This window comes from Taudactylus pleione, unplaced genomic scaffold (assembly GCF_031769625.1).
Source record: "Taudactylus pleione unplaced genomic scaffold, aTauple2 ptg000707l, whole genome shotgun sequence".
NCBI lineage: Eukaryota > Metazoa > Chordata > Amphibia > Anura > Myobatrachidae > Taudactylus > Taudactylus pleione.
This window is the reverse complement of record NW_028285109.1, coordinates 14,695,640-14,716,068: the sequence shown is the minus strand read 5'-3', so window position 1 is coordinate 14,716,068 and position 20,429 is coordinate 14,695,640. Positions and strand designations below refer to the sequence as shown.

Sequence of the window (20,429 nt, the reverse complement as noted above, 5' to 3'; positions counted from 1 at the left end):
AAAGAAACTCAGGTACTTTCTAGGGGATTATCCTTTGTGCCGACGGTCAAATTTGACAGTTTTTCTTGGGAAGTGGAGAAAAATAAATTATCCCGCAAACTGCGGCTACATGAGAAATACAGTGGCTCTAGAAAACAAGTTACCGATGTGGAATCGTCTGACATTCCTATGTCAGTAAAGAAATTATCCAAGAGATCCACATATGACCCTCTTTCTAACAATTCATCGATTAAAACCTTCATTAATATGATTGATAAAGAGGTTAATAAGGTTCTGTCCTCTTCTAAAGCTCAGATTCATTATAATTTTAATACTAATGAGTTTAAAGCTTTGAGGGCACTATCGAATTATGATGATATTGTCATACGACCTGCCGATAAGGGCGGGTCGATAGTGGTACAGGATGTTTCAATGTACCATGCTGAAATCGTGAGACAACTTAGTGATTCCAATGTATATTTGCCACTCGATTTTGATCCAACTGTACGATATAGGGGTGAATTGCTATTGTGTTTGCAACATGCTGTTGACCGTGGTACTATTTCTCAGGAACTTTGTGATTCCCTTGTGCCTAAATATCCTATCATTCCGATTATGTATACATTGCCTAAGGTGCACAAGAGCCTTGACAATCCCCCCGGACGGCCGATTATTTCGGCACGGGGATCATTGTTTCAATGTGTCTCTGTGTAGTTAGATTCTTTGTTACAACCCTGTGTAACTGGACACCCTGACTTCCTGATGGATACTACGTCTTTTTTGAATAAGCTTTTGTCCATTGGAGATATTCCATCTAACAGCCTATTATGTAGTATAGATATCTCCAATCTCTATACGATTATACCTAATGAGTCTGGCATTGAGGCAGTACGCAAGCTAGTAGAGGGTAATCCCTTGTATAGTGGTCCTGACATTGAATTGGTGGTCCAGCTTTTGAATATGATACTTACATGCAATTACTTTACCTATGCGAGCAAATTGTATCTGCAACGCACTGGTTGTGCGATGGGGTCGAATGTGGCCCCATCGTACGCTAATGCGTACATGTTTATGGAAGAACGCAATATCTTTTTTTCCTCATCTTTTATCTCTGAGCGTATACATCTATACACTCGATATATAGATGACATATTCATAATTTGGACCGGTACATGTGAAGAATTTACTGAGTTTATAGAAGGACACAACAACAGTATGAGCCCTATTAAGTTTACATACAATATCAACGCAGAATGTGTCACTTTTTTGGATGTTGAGGTATGTAACCAAGATGGTATTGTTGGTACATCTCTTTACAGTAAGCCTACAGATAGAAATTCATTGCTTCACGCGGAAAGTTTTCACCCCAAGCCCTTAAAATATGGCTTGCCTTATTCACAATTTGTGCGAGCTAAGAACATTTGCAATAATACTGAAACAGCGAGTGTCAAAATAGATGAAATGGCGAGTAGATTCCAGTCCCGCGGCTACCACAAAGGTTCTCTGCTGGTGGCCAAGGATAAGGCCATGAGTATTCCACGTGAACTTTTATTGTGCCCCAAAATGATTTCTAATCAAAATAAGCGTATGCCTTGGGTTAACCATTACAATTCCTTTAGCTCCATCATCAGCAGACTGTCAAAACGGTTTTGGCCTATAGTGCAGAATGATTCTGACCTTAATCTTATTGACACCATGATTATGTCCTGTTATACATGGGGCAAAAACATCCATGATTGGCTGGTTAAGACCGATGTTGGCAGCGGTCTTAATAAGAATAAAAGTGAGGAACGTAATTTCATGAGGTTAAAAAATGGATGCTTCAATTGCCTTAACTGTTTAACATGCAGATATTTGACAACAGGGGACTCGTTTGTTAACCCACACAGTGGCAAACGGTATAATATTAGATTTAGATTGAGTTGCACGACTAAGTATGTTATTTACCTCATCACCTGCCCTTGTGGATTAGGTTATGTCGGTAAGACTGACAGAACCTTACGTGAACGTATGGCACTGCATCGGTCAGCTATCCGAACGGCCATAAGCACTGGAACTAGTGACCAGCCGGTCGCCAGACATTTCTTACAGGCCGGACATAATATTTCAGCATTGCGCTATATTTTAACCACGTCCCACCTCTCACTCGTGGTGGTGATCGATCCAAGAGGCTTCTGCAGTGTGAATCTCATTGGATTTTTAGACTTGGCACCTTATCTCCTAAAGGGTTAAATGATAATCTTGGCTTACATTGCTTTTTGTGATGTGTTATTTATACTATTATGTTACATTCAGTACTATTTCCAGGAATGGCAGGAATGGTTATTGGTTCTACGATTATTCTTTATTCATATTTTCAATACCATGTTGGTTTTCCTTATATGTGATATTGTGCTCGGTATGTTCGGTGCACTTGATTCAGATTGGTTGCGGGGTTGGCTTTTTGCAACTCTGCAGTGGATTCTATTCGGGATGCTGACAGATATTGTTTTGATCTTATTGTTCATAGTGTATGTGTCTTTGTCTTTGATAAAGGTTTGTCTTTGTTATATGTTATTCTTAACTATGGCCCTCATTCAGAGCCGTACGCTCTGAGCAGAGCGCACGCTCTGAATGAGGGCCGGGCTCCATTTTCATGGAGCGTCCTCCTGGACGCTCGTATAGCTGTGGGTCACCACCCACAGGCTATACGAGCGTGCTTTGTGATGGCCGCGATGGTCGAGACCATAGCGACCATCGAATTTGCGAGCCGGAGCCTGCGGTTGAGGTTTTCAACCGCAAGCTCCGGAGTGATTTTGGCTCTATCAGAGCCAAAATCACTCCCACTGACATCACTAGTGATGTCAGTGGGCCGGCTTCTGACGGGAGGCGTTCCCGTGGGAACGCCCCCGTCAGGGAGGCACGCCCCCGGCACGCCCACCAAAGGGGGCGTGCTGTCAATCAACATTGACAGCACGCCCCCTTTGATCGGACACAACGAGCGAAGGACTTTCCTTCGCTCGTCGCATCTGGCGCATGCGCACGACAGAGCTCCCTCCGTCGTGCGCATGCTCAGTGCATAACATCGACCCACTTGCGAGCGGACAGCCGCTCGCGAGTGGGTCTGAATCAGGCCCTATGACCATAAGAAACCAATTATATATGTACAGTTTGGGTTTAATGCAGACACGAGGTTACGATTATTATGAAATTTAATGTATAATACCCAGCCAGCAGTGTGCTGTAGATTTCTCATGTATCTGTAATGAGACCGTTATAACGATATTACGATGCATGTAACCTTGTGACCAGCTTCCTTGTTCATATTTTTATCTGTGTGTGTATATTTATCTAGCAGCTATGGTAACGGGTCACGTGGGTGACGTCATTTGTGGGCGCCACCGGGACGGAGCCGGAAGCTGCTTCCATGCGTGTTAGCTGGTGGGGGTATAAGTAAGTGCACTGTCTTTATGTCTTTTGATATCCTGATGACGATGGTGTAACATCGAAACGTTGACTTTTGTATCTGCTGTCTGAGTGGTTATTTATTCGCATTGAGTGCCGCCGGTACGTACATATATTGGAGCCCCCATTGAGGAGCTTCCCCAGAGGGCACCTGACATTCTTCCACTACATGTGAGTGCCACCCATACCGTTGTATATATATATATATATATATAATGTTAGTGATTCCAGGTTTTACTACCAATAAATATATACTGTGTGTGTATGTGTGTGTATATATATATATATAATATATATATAAGTCCAAGTGCAGTGGCAATGCACAGAGTGTCACTCCAGGATTAGCAGAGAAAGTAGTTTAATTCAACGTTTCGAGGCTATTACAGCCCTGTCGTCAGGAATACATAACAAACACATAACATTAAAAGCACTTACCTATATACCCACCCGCTGTGTGATTGTGTGCAGTCGCATCTCAGCCGCGTTCACTTGACAGGAGGGCGCGGGTCGCGCTGAAAGTGACATCATCCGGATCACCTCCGGTGGTTGCTATGCAAAACCTAAGACGCTTCTTAGAAGCGTCTTAGGTTGGCATAGCAACCACCGGAGGTGAGCTGGGTGAAGTCACTTTTGGCGCCACCCGTTACCTCTGGCCACCCAAACAGCGCAGTGTATTGAATAGCTGCGGGACCTCCCTCCTGCGACTATTCTACATTGCACTGAACTGAATTCCCCCCTATAACTATTAATAAGATAAGGTAATTTTATATATATAGAGAGAGATAGAGATGTCACATTCATGACATCACTAAGTGACCCATGTGCTCTTTAATAGAGATATTTTCAGATTTACGTCATCACCATGTGCCATATTAACAAGAAGTTTTTCTTTTGCAGACTCTCGCATTACACTATTGATATAAGTGAAAAGGGAAGAGAGATTGAGGTTTTTAAAGGTAGGGGCTAGTCACACAACACAGGACAGGCCACATCCCTGTGCAGACAACACCCCACAATACTGGTTACACCCCCACATCACTAGTTACACCCGCAGGGGTTGGGTATGATTACCCAGCAGTTCGGGATGCCTGCTGTCAAAATGCCGACAGCGGTATCCCGATGCTCAGAATTTCCGACGGGGGTCAGGTAAGTATACAAACCCTCCCCCCTTCTGTTCCTAACCCTCCCTTCTTGCACCCTAACAGTTAGTGCCTAACCTTAACCTTCCCCCCTTGGTGCCTAAACCTAACCATCCCCCCTTAGTGCCGGGATTTCAACAGACGGAATCCCAGCCATGTGTATTTTGACTACATCCCCCAACAGCAGTGCTGAACACACCTCTTTCGGCGGCACACAATAGGCCCTTCATAGATTTCAGCCCCAGGCCCTTGTGGACCTTAATCTGGCACTGCTACATACAGTATGTCAATGGCTGAGCATATATCCGGTTCCTTCCCAAAGGCTAGACCACCAGAGGCTATAACTAATCCTCACCTGTAAGTGTCATGCACATCTTGAACAATGTAAGTTTATATGATTTCAAATTTCACTGTCACGAGAATGGGACTTAGGAGTCTATTCATCAAACTGTACAGGTCCATTAATAATGCTGAAAGGGTACTATTTTTATTATTGATTATATGAATTTTATATAGCTTGTTTCAAAAGTGAGAATGTTTTTTGTGTAATCAGTGTTTATTGGCTCTCACAAGTATAAAGAAGCAATATACATTCACTTATCCTGAGACTGCTGCATCATACCTAAACCAGATTCAAGAATAAGCCCTCAATGAAGTAGCTTCACCTACCCATCACACACCACGTAGACTTAGTCGTCAACCATGGCATTCTAACTTAAGGCATCTACAAAAACTCTCACGTAAAGTAGAACATCAGTGGCAAAAGTCTTGTACTCAATGTGACTTCCTCACATATAAGACTATCTACAACTCCTATTGTACTGCTCTGGTGGCTGCAAAACAAACATATTTCCAATCTCTTATCTCTGCTAAAGTCTCTGACCCCAACGAGTTTTTAATACATTTAAACTGCTTCTTAACCTTCCCTCACCTTACCGCTACTATCTGTGCGCATGATCTTGCTTCCTATTTCAAGGACAAGGTTGATAAGCTCCAAAATGAAATGGTGGGCTCTTCCTCAGCTAGTGACCTGCTCAATTCCCTACTTGAACCCTCTGGCACATTCTCTTCATTTGACCTCACAAACGAAGAAGAAGTATCTACACTCTTCTCATCCTCACTTTATTACCTCTTAGATCCTATACCTTCACAAATCAGTGAAGCTCTGTCTCCTGTGCTCATCTCAACCCTAACTAAAATCTGTAATCTCTCTCTCTACTGGCATCTTTCCATCACAGTTCAAGCATGCAGTGATTACTCCCATTCTGAAAAAACAAAATTCTGACCCTAACACTCTCTCAAATTACCGTCCTATCTCCCAGCTCCCATGCCCCTCCAAGCTACTTGAGAGACTTGTCTACACCCGCCTCACACGCTTTCTTAACTCACACAACTTATTGGACCCACTTTAGTCTGGTTTTTGTTCCCAACACTCCACAGAGACAGCACTGACTAAGGTAGAAAACTATCTGGTCACTGCCAAGGCTAAAGGCCATTACTCACTCCTAATTCTTCTAGATCTCTCTGCTGCTTTTGACACTGTTGACCACTCTCTTCTCATACAAACACTACAATCCCTAGGTCTTAAGGACACAGCTTTTTCTTGGTTCTCTTCCTACCTATCGCTCTTTTACTGTTCATTAGTCTGACTCTGCCTCCTCTTCGCTACTTGGAGTACCGCAAGGCTCTGACTTAGGTCCTCTGCTATTCTCAATCTATACCACCTCTCTTGGCAAACTAATCCGCTCTTTTGGATTTCAGTACCATCTGTATGCAGATGATACTCAAATATCATCCCCAGCTTTATCACCATCTGTATTGGTCTGTGTCACTGAATGTCTTTCTTCCATTTCATCTTGGATGTCATCTCGCCACCTGAAACCTAATATTTCTAAAACAGAATTAATTATATATCCACCGGCCAATAACAATTACCAACCTGATCTCTCTGTCACTGTTGATAACTCGACAATCCACCCTGCCCCACAAGCTTGCTGCCATGGTGTCATCCTTGACTCTGAACTGTGCTTTGTTCCCCATGTTCAATCTGTCTCAAAATCATGTTACATACATTTAAAAAACATATCCAAAATTCAACCATACCTCACACAAGACACTGCAAAAACTCTAATCCATGCACTCATTATTTTCCGCATTGACTATTGCAATAGTCTCCTTACTGGTCTTCCCAAAAACAGGCTGTCACCATTACAATCCATTATGAATGCAGCTGCGAGGCTCATCTTCCTTGCCAAACATTTATCGTCTGCTGCCCGCTCTGTCAGTCCCTCCATTGGTTGCTGGTTTTCTACCGTATTCAATACAAAATACTTTTACTTACACATAAGGCCATTAACCAAACAACACCAACATACATCTCTTCACTCATCTCAAAATATCTTCCAACCTGACCTCTCCGCTCAGCACAAGATCTGCGTCTCTCATCCCCACACACTTGCTCCCACTCACGGTTACAGGACTTTCTTCGGGCTGCACCCACTCTATTGAATGCCTTACCACACACAATAAAACTTTCCTCTAGTCTACAAACCTACAAGCGTTCCCTGAAAAACTCACTTCCTCAGGCAAGCTTATCAGATCCAGAACCGCCCACATAACCTTCATAGCTTCCATGTCTAATTACTGTACATCCCCTTTCACAGTCCACACATAACCTCACACATTGTATTTCTTTCACATCCTCCTGATATTTGGCCGACATTCCTGTGTGACTGGATCATGCAGCCCACCAAGAAACTCTGCATTCTGGCTGGACCAAATTGCAATATATAGCACTTATCCTTGTGTATCAATGCCTATTTCCCTATAGATTGTAAGCTTGCGAGCAGGGCCTTCCTACCTATATATCTGTCTGTTATTACTCAGTTTTATTCTATCAATGTTTCCAATTGTAAAGCACAACGGAATATGCTGAGTTATATAAGAAACTGTTAATAAATAAATAGAGAGTCAACAAGTACAGTTATTTCTCAACATAACAAGAAAAAGAGAAGAACAAAACTCACCAAGAAGGGATGTGGGGGAAAATTGGGTTGGAATAAAATGGGTGAATGAGGGTGGTACAATTCCAGCTCATCGATCATCTATTGCAGTGGTTCTTAAACTCGGTCCTCAGGACCCCACACAGTTCACATTTTGCAGGTCACCTAGCAGGTGCACAGGTGTAGTCATTACTCACTGAGACATTTTAAAAGTTCCACAGGTGGAGCTAATTATTTCACTTGTGATGCTGTGAGGAGACCTGGAAAACATGCACTGTTTGGTGTCCTGAGGACCGCGTTTGAGAACCTGTGATCTATTGGATATAGCGGAATTGCAATAAGTCAAAACCAAACCATCCTACTTCTAGAGACAAGTCCTATGCTCAGCAGATACTTTGTATTCTAGCTAGACAAACCATACAGCAATTAATATTTGGGGGGGCATATATTGAATGTCCCGATGGTATCCAGTGTCCCCCAAATAGGTTGCAGAAGAAAATAGGATTTTGGTACTCATCGTTAAATCTGTTTCTCTTAACCCATCTGGGGGACACTGCTATCCCCGCTTTTCTGTGCTACACGTTGTTTTTACTCTCTCTCTTATTTGAGGGTTTGTTCTTATTAAGGTGCTCTCTCTGTCACCTATGTGCTTATTAAATTTGAAACTGAAGCATTATGGGATGTAGAGGGGGGAGTTTGTAATTGTGCCTGCTCCTTGTACAGCACACTGTACAGCCCATTGTATCCAGTGTCCTTCAGATGGATTTAATAGTGAGTACCACAAATCCTATTTTTTGCATCAGTAAATATAGATTTTGTATAGGTGTGTGGATTGATTTACTTACCATTCTCGATTTCAAAGTCAGCAAATGCTAGCTCAGAGCCTTGATTGGTGATGAGAAGTTCCCCATTTAAAGTGAAGATCATTGATTTGTCTTCCAAGTTAATCATGGAACCAACCACATCTCCTGGCTGCCAGTTTCGGCCAAAGAAAGAGCTTCCCATGTTCCAGCACTGGCCCTGTGAAAAGTAATGCATTAGTACTTCTGTGTGATAAAGGTTACATACTATGCCGCTGAGTAAATGAGTGGAGTATTGGAGGTTCTTTCTGGGCAAGTTGGGTTAATGTCTTGGACACTGCCAAAAATGTTGGATGTTACTTGGTAAATGTAATAAGAAACAATGATATGTGCTACAAATAATATTTAAATTAGTTGTACACTGCTGCCACCACTGGGTATTACAGGGTTAAGGTATTGGGCACTGCTGAATACTGGCGGCATGTATTGCCCATAATTTTGAGCTACACACCTCTAATTTCTCACATAGGGCCGAATTCAATTAGAGGCGCGTTCGCTGATGCAATGTTTTCGCCACATTCCTGTGTATCGCCCTAATCGATTCCAGGACGTTTTCACATGTACGAAAACTCCATAGGCAAAAGTAGGCGAAAAAGTTTCACCACCCAAAGGCAGGAGAAAAGATGTGCAAAATCCCTATTTTTGCATAAAAATGTGGGGACTTGGTTCAGAAACCTTTGGATACCCCCCTACCGACTAATGTCATTTTTGGGGTGAAAATGTAAAAAGTGTTTGATAATGGGTAAAAAGTACTGGGACTGGTGTATTTTGGGGTGCTGTATGGATGGGACAGGCGTTTTTGGGATTGCAAGTGGCTGCAGTAGGTGTTTCTGAAAAAAAAAAAACATTTATAATGCACTTTACAAACAAAAAAATAAACTAGCATCCATTTAAATGTACCCCCAATTTATCTACAGCAAACAAATTTTCCAAACGAAATGGCTTTTTATAATTTTACCATACTTATGTAAATATGCTAATAATAGCCCTTTGAACCAATTTAAGAACCCAAAATACTTTTATTAAGTCTATTAATAAACTTCTACATTGATTTCCAGGGTCAGTTAGGCTTTGTCTGGGGTACAGACGGATTTCCCCAAATTTACCTGTCCTTTTCACTAGTTTCGCCATTCGCTGCATTCGCACATCTGCATTTTGTAATTGAATAGGAGAAAAAGCGGGAACGCGCTTTGTGAAAGTGCGCGATAACTTCGTGTACACGCAGGCGAATAAGGTAAAAGATTGGGGCGGCAAATGTTTTTCGCCGGCTGCGACGTTCGCCTCTAATTGAATCCGCCCCATAGTTGCTAGCGCCTAACTTTTATCATTGGTTCTTAACATTTGAGAGAAATGTGATCAGCCTTAATCTATATCATCAATCCTATATCACTAAGCTGCCATGGAATTCCCCTTTCTCTGTGCTCATAGCTGGAATGTGCAAATTGCACAGTCGAGTAACATTATTATGACCACCTCCTACATTTGATGTCGGCACCTTGTAGCCCATGAAGTACGTCACGTGCTGTGCACTGGCTTGGTGGGTATATACGGTGTGCGATAGGTTGACTGCACATATATCACTCGTTGCGGTCATGGGTAAAAGGGGATATTTATCCGAGTTGCAAAAATGGATAATTATTGGCTTTCTGGCCAAGGGTGGCAGTTTTTCAGAAACAGCGCAGTTTGTGAACTGTTCACCTGCTACTGTGGTAAAGGAGTATCGTGACTGGACAAATGGCAACATTGCGAATAACCGACATGGAAACTGCGGAGCACCAGGTGCCATTAATGTGAGAGGTGAACGTTGGCTACGGAGGTGCATGAAGGTCAACCGACATGATGTAGTTGAGCAGCTCACCTTGAAAATTAATCTGGGGCCACCAGATTTGTGTCTAAAACAACAGTTCGGTGAACCCTGCTGTGTATGGGACTCCGAAGCAAACGGATGGTCACTACACCTATGCTAACGAAGGTGCATCAGCGGAAAAGGCTTACATTTCACGCCTGTATCGGAATTGGACCTCTGCTGATTGACAAAGGGTTGCTTTCTCCGATGAGTCACATTTTCTGCTTCATTGAACTGATAGATTTTGGCGTATTAGGCGAAAAACAGAGAAACAAACACCATGGAAACATTGCTTGAAAAACACAAGCTGTTGGTGGCAGCATTATGGTCTGGGGAATGTTTTCATGGCATTCTCTGGGCACAACCTACCAGCACCTTACTGAGTCACTCCCAGCCCGTCACTTATACCCCTTTTACACCGGAGCTAAAACCCGGGTTTTTTAAGGGTTAACCCGGGCAGCTCCCTGGTGTAAAAGGGGAGAGGGTTGGATCGCCGGGTCGAGTGACCCGGCAATCCAACCCAGGTAACTAGCAGGGGTTAACATGGGCATAGCCCATGAAACCCCGCTCTAAGAACAGCGCACTCCGGGTCATGACGACCTGGAGTGCGCTGCTAGACGGCCGATTGGTCCTGCTTCAGTGGCGCTTGGAGATGAAGTCATCTCCAAGCGACCACTTTCACTCCGGAAAAGCCGGGTCTATGCAGACCCGACTCCGGCGTTAGCGGCGCCGACTCGGGAATATCCCGAGTCGGCGCCGGGAATATTCCGGGTCTTGGTTACTCTGGCTATTAGCTGGTGGTCATAATAATGTGACTTGACTGTGTATATCCTCATGTGCACTGGTGAGTTGTTCTAATTGTTGAAAACTGGATAATTGAATACGACCCCTATACAAAATTACAAACCCATGCAGTAATACAACAAGTGAATAAAAGTGGTATTAAAGCAAATCTGTGCTACCCTGGTAGTTAAATTATTATTATTATAAAGGGACATTCTTTTTGTAATATATAAAACATGTGTCAAAAAATATTGTAAACAGTCAACTCATAGGATACAGTATTCTTGATTTCTTTAGTACATGAGAGAAAGTGTAAAATTATCTAAGTAGTTGCCAATGAAATATAGTTTCATCCAAATACAAGGACTACCTAGGTTTTTCACAAAATCCAGGGCTGCATCAATGTTGTGTTTTACCAAAGGTCAGAATTATGTAGGGGCCACTTACTCTGCTTCCTTCGAATATAAATGCCCGATCATCTGCCCCAAGTTCAATATCTGGTCTACAGTTCGGTCTGGCCCACCCAACACGCATGTCGCCTCCAGTCACCACTTCAAACTCAAAATACCACTGCCCGGATTTGACAGCATATGTTTGTTCCACCCTGAAGAAGCGAACCTTGTCAATGCCAACTCGCTCCATCATTTGGTCAGCTGCAAAAAATAATAGCGATTTAGAAAACGTTTATCTACATAAAACTACAGGGTGAAGCTTTATCAAGCAAAGCACAAAACTACAGAGCATATACAAATGGGCATCCCTTCCCCAGGCATAATGGCATTAATATGGCATCAGGGTCAGGGGTAAAAAACACTTTGAAAAAATGTGTGTAATGCAGAGGTTCCCAAACTCGGTCCTCAAGGCACCCTACCAGTCCAGGTTTTAAGGATAACAATGCTTGGGCAACATGTGACTACTTAATTACTACCTCAGTCATTTGATTAAATCATCAGTGTTCAACCCTGGATATCCTTAAAACATGGACTGTTAGAGTGCCGTGAGGACAGAGTTTGGGAATCTCTGGTGTATTGTGAAACCCACTAGAATTGGCGAATGGTAACCTGACAGCTGTATCAGCTGCCAAAGGGATAAGAGTCACTGGGTGGATAAGATTCATTACCCAACAACCAGGGTAAGGGCAGAACTAAGTGACAAATTTTGAAACTGAGGGCCTGATTCAGAGCCGCTCGTAAGCGGCCGCTCGTTTGCTCCGAGGGATGTTCGCACATCTGCGCATGCGTATGGGTCGTAATGCGCATGCGCCAACCAGTCAGTGCAGTCGGAAATCGTGTGTTCGCAAAATAGCGAGTGCCTGCTAATTTGAGTGACAGGATGAGGCGTTTGTGGGTGGTAACAGGGGAAGGTGCTTGAAAACGGGGAGTGGAGATCCGAACGCAGGCGTGCCAAACGGTCAAAACAGGCGTTTTAAGGGTGTGCATAATTAACAAAGCAGCGTCATCGGCCACGTCACTTGGTTGTCTCTTAGCCTGAACTGTTCACATGATTGCGGTAGGAAAATCCAACCACAAGCACTGCGAGCAGTTCAGACGCCTTTCGATGTACTCGATTAATCTAATAAATAACGGAGATGACGTATGATGCGAACGGCCAGGGGGCGTCTTTACAAAATAGCGAGCGCATGTTTCGTTCGCTCGCTCAGACATAGAGGCGTCAACAGACCGCAAAGAGCGAGCGCTCAATTTAAATAGCTGGTCCCTTTTTCTGAACGAGCGAGTGCAAATTGCGTCCGGCTCTGAATCAGTCCCTGAGTTTCAAAAGTCTCTCGGAAGTTATCATGAATTGCCAATATTTAAAAAAAAAAAAAATAGAAACACTTTGCCAAGTGTTTTCTCCTAGCATATTAATAAATTAATATCTCATTAAAGAGTACTATATCAGTGCAGTAACGGTTGACACTCATGCTGGTCTCCTCTCCATATAATTTATATGTGTGCACAGGTACAAAATTTTCACACATTGAGCAGGTTCCAAATCAGCACACCAAATATACAAAATTAAAAATGGCTCATTATAAAGTGATCCAAGCTTCAAGCCAGTTCCCATAAATATGTTACTGTAAATCCTTTTGACTCCTGATAGGTCTAGGAGGGTGATTCAGCAGAGTATGGAAATGCAAAGCCGCACACAAGCAGCTGTGCGAAAATACAAATGCAGCAGGAGTTGGCTGATACCTACTGCATCTGCGATCCCAGGCTGCGACTGAGGTTGCAGCCTGGGATCACTATCATGACCATCGGTGCTAGACGGCGCCGGCCAGCTGAGTAAGCCTCAGCTTACACATGCTAGCTGGCTTGCAAGGCCAGCAGTCTGCATCCGTGGACGCAGGTCCTCACCTTGCCACAACCGGAAAATGGTGCCGACACGCCCCCATTTCCAGGAACACAAGCCATCCCTGCCCCTGCACCTCCTCTACCCGTCAATCAGGCAGAGGCATAGGGCGGGACTGTATGCGATCACGCAGGACCCCTTCTGCACATATGCAGAATGGGTCATGCGCACGCGCAGATTCCCGATAATTGCAAATCTGTGTTCAGCAGTGCACTTACCTACACTGCTGAATCAGGCCCCAATAACTTGTATATCCATTTACAGGGCATGACTCTACTGGACATATCTTCTTATTTTAGTGATATGCATTCAAACACTGGACAAACTTTTGGGAGGCATGACTTGCATAGGCCAGTGCAGAATTGAGTTTGCACTACAGGTGCGCTCTAAAGCGAAACATATATAAGGAAGAGCAGTTACAGAACCACTTTTAGGACTGCTATAGCACTCGCAAAGATTCCTCTTTACAGTGTCATTGTTTATGTTTTCCAAGTAAGTCCCCTGAGATGTAGCACTTCCTCTTGTTGTTACGGTTTGATTAGAAAATAAATCATTAAGCAGCAAATACTATCCAAATCTCCAATTTATTTTCATTTCGCTCCTTTCATGATTGTAAGCTTTTTCTTGCAGATAAATGAATTGTAAGCGACAATCCTTACTGATTTCTTGGTCTGGTGGCTCAATGTTATAGCCATATCCAATAAATGTTCTCACAGCTTCACGTAGGCTGTCTCTATTAGACTTCTTAGTCCGTTCATCTAGTAAAGCATATGGCACCAAGCGAGGGTTTCGTTTATTCTTCAGATCCTGTAGAAAGATACCATAGACAAAGTAACAAATCTAGAGATTGTAAAAAAAATTTACACTGTAATGCATCTTAACACTAGAAATGCTTACTCAAATCAAGTGAATAATGTATTAGGTTTATGTGTTTTACATGTGGTTGTAAAATTATAGAGATTGATAGTGAACACTAGACCATCATTCAATCATCTCTAAAATGGAGTGTCCGTACAAAGGGCCTGATTCAGAGCCGCTCGTAAGCGGCCGCTCGTTCGCTCCGAGCAATGTTCGAACAACTGCGCATGCGTATGGGTTGTAATACGCATGCGCGAACCAGTCATTGCGGTCGGAAATTGTGTGCTCGCAAAATAGCGAATGCCTGCTAATTTGAGTGACAGAATGAGGCGTTTGTGGGTGGTAACAGGGGAAGGTGCTTGAAAACGGGGAGTGGAGATCCGAACGCAGGCGTGCCACACGGTCAAAACAGGCGTTTTAAGGGTGTGCATAATTAACAAAGCAGCGTCATCGACCATGTCACTTGGTTGTCTTTTAGCCTGAACTGCTCGCATGATTGCGGTAGGAAAATGCTACCACAAGCACTGCGAGCAGTTCATACGCCTTTCGATGTACTCGATTAATCTAATAAATAGCGGTGATGATGTAGGATGCGAGCGGCCAGGGGGCGTTTTTTAAAAAATAGCGAGCGCATGTTTCGTTGTCTCGTTCAGACATAGAGGCGTCAAAAGACCGCAAAGAGTGAGCGCTCTATTTAAATATCCGGCCCCTTTTTCTGAACGAGCGAGCGCAAATAGCGTCCGGCTCTGAATCAGGCCCAAAGTTCAATACTGACACTTAGTTCTGTTTAACAGTTCCGATGGCTGTTCTATAAACCCACTGTACGTTACATGTGTTCAAGTAACAGAGTACGGAAATATAGCTTTCTAAGAAGAATGCCTTGGAATGAGTACTTACGCATAATGGATCTAGTTATTCTCCAGTAATCAGTTTTAGAGACAGAAAGAAACTCATTATTACAGTATTACAAAGTTCTTCCATCGGCTCTTGGCTGTGCTCACCTGCTGAATGCCATAGGTCCATCCTTGTTTAATTCTATCTTTTGCCCAGACATTATGAGCATTTTCGGCAAGTTTATCAACTAGAACTTCTTGGGCTGGCAACAGTTTTACATCAGAGAGGTCCAATGGGGCAGGTTTGTAGCCATTGGACATGACGTAGCTGTAATAACACAAATAATGTGGGTGAACACCTTCCTGTTGAAAATAATGCTATGAATGGCTGTCCCATGACATGTACGGGAACTGGAATCCTTACTGTGCAGCATTATTAATCAAAGAATGGATCCAACCAAATGAAACAGTTATCTGCTGAATTTGAATACAGTTTTGTGAGACTAAAATTACAATAATAGTTAAAAAGCATTATTTCTTATACCACCACCACCAGTATAAGGCTAGTAGAGGAATGCTACAGAGACAACAGTGAAAAACACATACTTCACCGCAATCCCAGGAGCTGTAAGAAAGGGATCCGATCAAAATACCAACAGTCGTGAAGCCGGCACTTAGAATGCTGAGCGCCGGCATCCCGTACCCAACCCGTAAGAAAAAGCATGGCAGGATATGCATGTTAGGGATTGGTTGATTTCCTAATGCTTATGCAATAATTGGGTTGCATGTAAGTTACAGCACTGCAGCCAGTTACTAATGGGCTTCTGTCAGATCTGCAAAGGCCACACTGCAGATGAGCATCGCCATTTTCACTAAGCAGGGCAGAGTATGGCCCTGAGGGAGAAATATTGCTAGTGAGCCATTCTTAGATTACTTCTCTAACCCACACAATCAGAGTTTCTTATATGTGCATTTAGTTAGCAACAAGAAAAGTATCAAATATGAATACAAAGCCAAAAAACTGATTTTCTTGTAATATTGTGCACAAGATTCACCAGTAGATGGCGGCATTTGCCAAATTACCAAATGACAGGCTCAGCTACCACGCTACTGTTCACAAATAAACTATAAATATGAGTCATTTACAAAGATGCATAAATGCCATTCTGGAGTACAAATGCCGATTTGTGACGTCATGTGGTTATCCAAGCAGCTGCTATTAATGGGAAGCTCATGGACTAGTGCGTGGTGATGGAGATGATTGGGAAGGGGTTGCAAACATCTGCTCCTTTTAATAGATGAGTTTATGTCTTGTTAAATGCTGGCCAGGAACACCAATATTTCTTCTATTGCCGCCACATGAAAACACGAGATTGTGGGAAGAAATATTTATTTCTGGGGTGGAAGTGTGAGCGTGCTGTAATAGGTGAGCCTCTTCCCTACAGCAAGATTACATGCTGGTTACTATAGCTTTGTAGGTACTGATACTGGGGATCTTTCCTCTGATTTTAATAAGACTATTAGCATTTTTACAGGGACCGTTCCCAAAAGTGGATGGGGATTTTACAACCTTCCCTTTGTCTCAGTTATGTGCCTCATACACTGATAAAGCGTGAGCCATGTGGGCATTACCTGTTAGGAGAACAGTAGAACATACTACATACTTTTTTGGGAGTTTTACTTTCTTCAAATTTTCTTCAGCTGTTTGGTTTGAGTGCACAATAAGGCACCCCAGAGCCAGCAACGTTCTAAGAAGAGAAATAGTTAATTAGTAAAGTGTTACAGATACCAAGTTTATAATATTATCACTTCTCTTTTGCGGTGCTAATAAAAATGCATAGTGGTCTACTTACTAATCCATGGAGAGAGATTAAAATGTATGGAGATAAAGTACCAACCAATCAGCTCCTGTTACTTTACAGGCTGTTTTTGAAAAATGACATTAGGTATTCATTGGTTGGTACTTTGGGCCTGATTCAGACCGGCACGCGAGCGCACAGCGCTCGCAAGTGGGTCGATATTCCGTCACTGTGCATGCGCACGCCGGAGCCGGCTTCGGAGTGCGCATGCACGTGACGCGGCCAGCAACGGGCGCTCCGTCGCTACGGGTCTCGCACCAAAATGGGGCGGCTTTCGATTGTGATTGACAGCTCGCCCCGTTTTGGAGGCGGGCAGAGGGGGTGGCTGGCTCTATTAGAGCCGGAAGCTCACTGGGGCTTGCGATGGACGAGACCCTACCACAAGGGTCTAGTCGCAAGCCTGATGGTCGCGACCATCACCTGGCCGCTCGCAAAAGCTGTGGGTGGTCACCCACAGCTTAGCGAGCAGCCAGGAGGCCGGCTCTCAATAAAAAAAATTCCACCCTGATTCAGAGCGAGCGCTTTGAAAGAGTGTCCGGCTCTGAATCAGGCCCTTTATCCCCGTCCACTTTATCTCTCTCCGAGGCTTAGTACAATTTTAAAAAATGCACCAGAATGGTTTCTAAGGGAAAACAATAATAGGCACAATAATGTAATTTTATCCTCAAAAAAAGTTGCATGAATGTGACATCTTCTAATGAAGTCATAGGCAGGGCAGCCTGATACACTTTAGGAACTGAAAGGGCAGCCCTCTAACCTGCACAAGTACCGTACATTACCCTTAAAATCAAAAATAAGGTAAAACAATACACAAATGACAAAAGAGGCACCTATCTGTAATAACACATCAGCAGACATTTTTTAGAAGTGTTACAAAATATAATTACATAAAAAAAAAAAAAAATCAGTTTATCTAAATTTAGTCTACTGTATTAAGTTGCTTTATGATACTTGCAGAAATCGGGATGTAGTTATGAGACCGGCAGCCACGATGCAGTCAGTCTCAATGCCGATAGTGAAATCCCGACAAGAGACTTAAGATAGGCGTCAAAATACCAACGTCTATATTAATCCGGACGCCGGAAAGCCGAAGGACAGCCGCCTGAACGAGCTACATCCGGGGCACCCTTAGCGTCAGCCGCGGTTGGGGAGGGTTAGGTTTAGGGAGCATAGCGGAGTTACAGTTAGTTTTTTGGGGGGAGGGTTAGGCACCACTGGGGGGGTGGGGTTGGGTTAGACACTAAGGGGGTTGGGATAGATTTAGGCACTAACAGGGAGGATTAGGGTGCAGGGTGGGGAGGGTTAGGGTTAGGCTACAAAAAGGGAAAGTTAGGGAGGAAAGTGGGGAGGGTAAGTATACTTACCCGACCCCTGTCGGGATACCAACCATTGGGATGCCGCTATCAATATTCTGACAGGACACATCCTGACAGCCGGCATTACATACCCAATCCACACAAATCACCTTGGGTCATCAACTCTGTGACAATTTATAAATAAATAGACATAGGTTCTACTATATGGGACACAGGGCCTGATTCAGATCCGGACGCTCCGACAAGAGCGCTGGCTCTGAATAAGGGCCGTCCTACCTATTATTGGAGCGGCCTCCTGGCCGCTCGCATAGCTGTGGGTGACCACCCACAGCATATGCGAGCGGCCAGGAAGATGGTCGCGATGGTCAAGACCATCGCGACCATCGGGCTTGCGACGAGACCCTGCGGTAGGGTCTCGCTGCCGCAAGCCCAGGAGTGCTTTTGGCTCTATCAGAGCCAAAAGCACTCCCACTGACTAGTGATGTCAGTGGGGCCGGCTCCAGACGGTAGGCGTTCCCATGGGAACGCCTCCGTCTGGGCAGCCATGCCCCCGGCACGCCCACCAAAGGGGGCGTGCTGTCAATCAACATCGACAGCACGCCCCCTTTGGTGCGAGACCCATAACGACGGCTTGGCATGCGCACTTGGGCACCATCGACCCGCTTGCGATCGCTCAGCGCTCGCGAGCGGGTCAGAATCAGGCCCACAATCCTGACTGACATTGCTTTTATGTACCATCTTACTACTGTACACTTCTTTTTTGGCATTACATAAAAAAATAAGTTTTAGCTACAAATTTCTTTTTCTGTGTGTATATAAATGCCTTGTATTTTCAGCATAATTCATAGGGTGTGTGCTTGACCGAGGCATGCGGATTCCTGAAAACTTGCAGATTATTTTTCTTTTTGTAGTTGCCCATTTTTTGTAGTTGCCCAAAAGTTAGCACATTATTTGAACATTCATTTATATATAGCACCATCATATTTCATAGCACTTTACAGTGAACAAACACTGTAATAAAAAAAGTCTGAGTATTTATAGACACTTTAGTTTCCTTCATATATATAAGACGACATTACAAAAAATTACTTCAGCAAGAATCCAGGTAATCCAAATAATGAAGCACAGACTTTCCAGCTACTTCTGTAGATTGTTGGCCTCTATCAATTAAAGTTAATAGTTCTAAGTTCATAATTTTCTCTACTCCTTCAGCAATTTTGTTCTACAATATTTTTTTTATTGAAGCAGAGAACAATGGTCATAGTAACGATGATTGCCATAGAGCAAATTAAGTGTGAGATAAGCAGAGGACATTACAAACAATGACATCATTCATGATACAATGTGGGTACAATAATAAAATAATTTATGAACATATCAAAGCGTTCCACAACATTATGTCCAAACAGAGACATGCAAAGACATAAAAAACAAGATAAAAAGTCCACATATTTGCAGAACGGCAAAAATCGAAGAAGAAAAAAAAAAACCTATATCCATCATCCAATCTTTTTTTTCTGTCTTTTCACGCAATTCAAACCCATTACAGCTAAACAGATCTATGTAGTGTGCAGCCACACATACAATCCCCTTCAGTCATACACTACATAGATCTGCTTAGCTGCAATGGTTTAAAAACTTACAATTACAACTAACTTCATATAGTTAGAATTACAAGGCTTTCTATACAGGAACAAATAGCTCCATGTGTTAGGTGTCTGACTGTAGTATGTGAGATTGTGAGTTCATGTCCCGGGTATGGCATGCTGAGAAATGTGTGTTTTAAACACAGAGGGATGTAACCGAAGGTATTCATACGTCCTGTATGGGTCCAAGAGCCAAACAACTGAGCCTGTCCTCCTGTCCCGCCCCCAATAAATCATCGTAGAGACGGAATTTTCTTGGTCATAGAAAAAAAAAAATTGGTCAAAAAATTACTCAGAACACCCCCTGCAATAGTGTCCAAAAGCTGAGTGATCTACAAAACAAAGCATTAAAGCTTAATGTAACAAACATTCTACTGGCTGTATTGAGAATATACTGTTCAGAAGAACCCTGGATAATTACTTTTTTATGGAACAAGTATATTTTCATATTTGTTAACCTTAAGGCCGGTACACACTAGATGATGTCCAGTGTGTACCGACCTCGTTAGTGATGG

The 20,429-nt window shown here is 43.3% G+C and overlaps 1 protein-coding gene across 1 annotated transcript in view; it reads right to left on the bottom strand.

Moving 5' to 3' along the window:
• RYR3 (ryanodine receptor 3) overlaps positions 1-20,429 on the bottom strand; it is a 763,398-nt gene that overhangs the window by 388,824 nt on the left and 354,145 nt on the right. The window contains exons 23-27 of the mRNA XM_088456566.1: positions 16,758-16,841; positions 15,262-15,421; positions 14,062-14,209; positions 11,501-11,706; positions 8,410-8,584 (exon numbers count right to left, since the gene is read on the bottom strand). Of these exons, the coding sequence (XP_088312692.1) occupies positions 8,410-8,584; positions 11,501-11,706; positions 14,062-14,209; positions 15,262-15,421; positions 16,758-16,841 (773 nt within the window). The remainder of the gene's footprint in view (positions 1-8,409; positions 8,585-11,500; positions 11,707-14,061; positions 14,210-15,261; positions 15,422-16,757; positions 16,842-20,429) is intronic.